The 4,120-nt window shown below is 32.5% G+C and overlaps 1 protein-coding gene across 1 annotated transcript; it reads left to right on the forward strand.

Annotated features, from left to right (window-relative positions):
* Window positions 1–1,574: 1,574 nt before the first annotated feature.
* LOC110604940 (probable mannitol dehydrogenase) lies at window positions 1,575–3,288 on the forward strand. The gene is made up of 5 exons (XM_021743225.1): window positions 1,575–1,767; window positions 1,860–1,973; window positions 2,109–2,622; window positions 2,706–2,859; window positions 2,941–3,288. Exons 1-5 carry the CDS (start codon window positions 1,667–1,669, stop codon window positions 3,144–3,146), a joined length of 1,089 nt encoding a protein of 362 aa, XP_021598917.1. The 5' UTR covers window positions 1,575–1,666; the 3' UTR covers window positions 3,147–3,288.
* Window positions 3,289–4,120: the final 832 nt, after the last annotated feature.

Below are 4,120 nucleotides of genomic sequence, written 5' to 3' on the forward strand. Positions count from 1 at the left end.
GGGAGAGATCCGCTCTTTGGTCTCCAAGTTTTCAAAACTTGTTCTTTTTGTTCACATCTCTTCAAATCAACATAAAGCTTGTTAAAACATGAAAGATCGGAGGAAAAACATCAAAAACGAACTATAGGAGAGCATGAACTCACCGTGGCCGAAAATGGGGAGAAAACTCGCCCGTTTCGGCCATGGAGCTCTTATATAGGGCTGACAGACCACCTTTCGGCAGCCAAACGTGCCCCCACATCTCATGCAAGTTCGGCGGCCAAACATGAGGTTCGGCGGCCGAACCTTTGAAACTTTCGGAAGCCTAACTTGGCCCCCTAAACCATCCCACGTTCGGCGGCCGAACTTGAGGTTCGGCGGCCGAACCTGGAAAAGCCTCCATGGTCCTTTTTCATTTAAAACTCAATTTCCTTTTTACTTAAAACCTTAAAATACAATAAAACATTTTATAAAAACATAATTTTACCCCTCTAGAAATCTCCGACATCCGAGATTCCACCGGACGGTAGGAATTCCGATACCGAAATCTAGCCGGGTATTACATTGTGAAACAGGATTGGAATAGGATGATTTATACTCCGTCAAAAATTTTAATCAATATCATATTAAGACAGAATTCAGAAAGATTAGATGTGGAAATTTTTTTAAAAACTTTTAAAAATTCAAAAGTTCTCTAAACAGTCAAGAAAAAAATTACTTATAATAGTAAAAACTCTAATATGAAAATTTATAAAAAAGTTAAAAATAATTAAAATGTAAAATTAATTTTTAAATGATTAAATTTGAATTTCAAATTTTGCGAGAGGCATACCGCTTACAATCGCATTTTCAAAAGTTGTTCGCCTTAAAATTTCCTTTTCTGCAAATCTATTGTGATTTTCAATGGACATTGTAAGCAGAAGGCAAGTTATTTTCTTTATCACTTAAATTCAATCTAAATTTTTCATAAATTTAAAATTAATTGCTTTATATCACTTTATAATTTAATTAAGTATTATGCTCTAAATATTTTTTGTATTGTACTTTGGGGTGAGTATTCAATTGATTCAATTCAAAATCGAACATAACTGAATAAACTGGAAACTGAAATTTTAATATTTATAAAAATCAAACCGAATCGATTTTGATAAGAAAACGAATCGAACTGAACCAATCTGATTTGATTCAATTTGGTTCGGTTCGATCGGTTTCAATTTTTAATAAATTTTTTATTTTTTATACTTTATTTTTAATATTTTAAAATTAATTAAAATATTTTAATTTTAATATGATTTAATTTATATATATTATTAAAAATAATATGGTATTATCACTGATGGATTTAAATTTTTTTTTAATTTTTTTTTTATTAAAATCGAACCGAATTAAAATACTAATAAAAATACGTGAGAATTTCTTTTTCCTTTTTTTTTTTTTGACCGGTTCATCGTCCGGCGGCAAGCACTTTTGCTCAGCTAATACGTAAGGCCCAGGAGAAGGAAAGCTCACCAACTACGTCATCATTCCACAGCCCAACCAAGCATCTTCCCACTTCCAACAAACTATATATATTGCTGAGCATGTACCCTCTAAGCAATCATCATAAACTAGAATTCAAGCTTTTTTCTGCCATCAACTCATCTTACAGACATCTCTTTGCTTTTGTATTTTCCATCTACGAAGAAAAATGGTAGCCAAATTGCCAGAAGAAGAGCATCCCAAGCAGGCATTCGGATGGGCTGCAAGAGACGAATCTGGTGTCCTCTCTCCCTTCACCTTCTCCAGGAGGTTCCTTTTCTTCTTATAGTTCCACAAATCTCTTTGCTTTTTCTTGAATCTCTGAGAACAAAACTGATATCCGAGTTATTAACATTATGCAGGGAAACAGGAGAGAAAGACGTTTGTTTCAAGGTCCTCTACTGTGGGATGTGCCACTCAGATCTTCACATGGTCAAGAATGAATGGGGCACTTCTACCTACCCTCTTGTCCCTGGGTAAGTATTTTTTTTATCATCTTATATCTATTATGAAAATTCTTTTTCTCAATTGTAAAGTTATAGACAGTTGGAACTTAGAACCCCAGTAAACTCATATAAGAAATTATCATTGCTGATGAATTTGCTATGCAGGCATGAGATTGTGGGAGTGGTGACAGAGGTCGGGAGCAAAGTGGAAAAATTTAAGGCGGGAGATAAAGTTGGTGTGGGCTGCATGGTGGGATCATGCCATTCCTGCCATAACTGCACAAACAATCTTGAGAATTACTGCCCAGAGATGATACTCACCTATGGTGCTAAGTACTATGACGGAACCACCACTTACGGCGGCTACTCTAACATCATGGTGGCCGATGAGCACTTCATCGTTCGTATTCCAGATACCTTACCTCTTGATGCTACTGCTCCTCTCCTTTGTGCTGGGATCACAGTGTACAGCCCCTTGAAACATTATGGACTCAACAAGCCTGGCATGCACGTAGGCGTAGTTGGCCTGGGCGGACTTGGCCATATGGCAGTGAAATTTGCTAAGGCTATGGGAGTGAAGGTTACTGTGATTAGCACCTCACCTAGCAAGAAGCAGGAGGCTGTTGAGCATCTTGGTGCTGATTCATTTTTGGTTAGCCGTGACCAATATCAAATGAAGGTATATATAATTTGGAAGTTTCTTGGATAACCCATGATTTGGGAATTTCTAATTTGTTTTAATTTATAATTTTGTTGGTACAGACTGCAATGGGTACAATGGATGGAATAATTGATACAGTGTCAGCAATGCACCCACTTGTACCTTTGATTGGGCTATTGAAGACTAGTGGAAAGCTGGTTTTGGTTGGTGCTCCAGAGAAGCCACTTGAGCTACCAGCCTTTCCTTTGTTAATGGGTAATTTTCCATTCCTCTCTCCTTCTTATTCATAATTATTCAAATAAAAAAAAAATAATTTCAATTAATTACTGTTGACAGGAAGGAAGATGGTGGGAGGTAGTTGCATTGGGGGAATGAAAGAAACACAAGAAATGATTGATTTTGCAGCCAAACACAACATAGCAGCAGACATAGAAGTTATTCCAATTGAGGATGTGAACACTGCTATGGAACGCATTCTAAAAGCTGATGTTAGATATCGGTTTGTCATTGATATTGGCAACACAATCAGCTCTGCCCTCTGAATTTGATATATATTTATATTTTGATTTCAAATTTATTGTTGAGTTTGAGGATTCCGTACTGTTATGCCCTCATCATATGATATTATGAGGAGCAAGTCATGTTGAATGAAATGGATTGAGTGATTGACATTTTCTTTTTCAATTATAATTTCAATAATAAAATTGGCAAAATTTAAATATTAAAAAAAAGTAAGTTTGGAAAATTTATGTTTCTATAAAAACAGACTTAAAGTAGTAATAGTAAATTATTATTTTATATATTTTAATTGTAATTACAAATTAATAATAATCGGTTGAAATTGCTATAGATTTTTTTATTAAAAGAATTAATAATTAAAATTTAAACTTTACGTCATTTTTTTAAAATTTAAACTTTACATCATCTTTTACTATTAAAAATATTAATTAAAATATAAATTATTTTTAAAAATTAACAAAATAATATAATTAATTTCTTAATATCAATTATAAATACATCAAATATTAATAGTTAATCTTAAATAAATTTTAAAAAATAATTATTAATTAAAAACACAAGCAAATTTGAAGTTAAGGTGAAAAAAAATAAAAGATAGAGGGAAAGTAAAAAAATGGAGTTATCAAGTCTAATTAAGTAAATTTAATACAAGTAGTATTAACTGAAATAATTTCTTACAAAATCTTAATAATTTTAATAAAATTACTTTTCATTCAAAATTAATTTTAATAAAAATTCAGAAGAATTAAATTTTTACCTTCTTAGTTTTGTCAAACACAAAAACTAAAAAAAAAAAAAAATTCAATTCATTTGAATTCTCTCAAAATTAATCATTTCAAACAAAAGGTGAATATTGGTATAGTAGAATGTCAAACCATGCCCTTTAACAAATAGGACCCTATAGATACCAACCATTTCATTCTCTATGCTTTGCCAGAATCCATACTTGGATCAATTTTCAATCAAGATTTAGGCGATATTAGGATATTTTCATGCT

The sequence above is a fragment of the Manihot esculenta genome, chromosome 2 (assembly GCF_001659605.2).
Source record: "Manihot esculenta cultivar AM560-2 chromosome 2, M.esculenta_v8, whole genome shotgun sequence".
Classification (NCBI taxonomy): domain Eukaryota; kingdom Viridiplantae; phylum Streptophyta; class Magnoliopsida; order Malpighiales; family Euphorbiaceae; genus Manihot; species Manihot esculenta.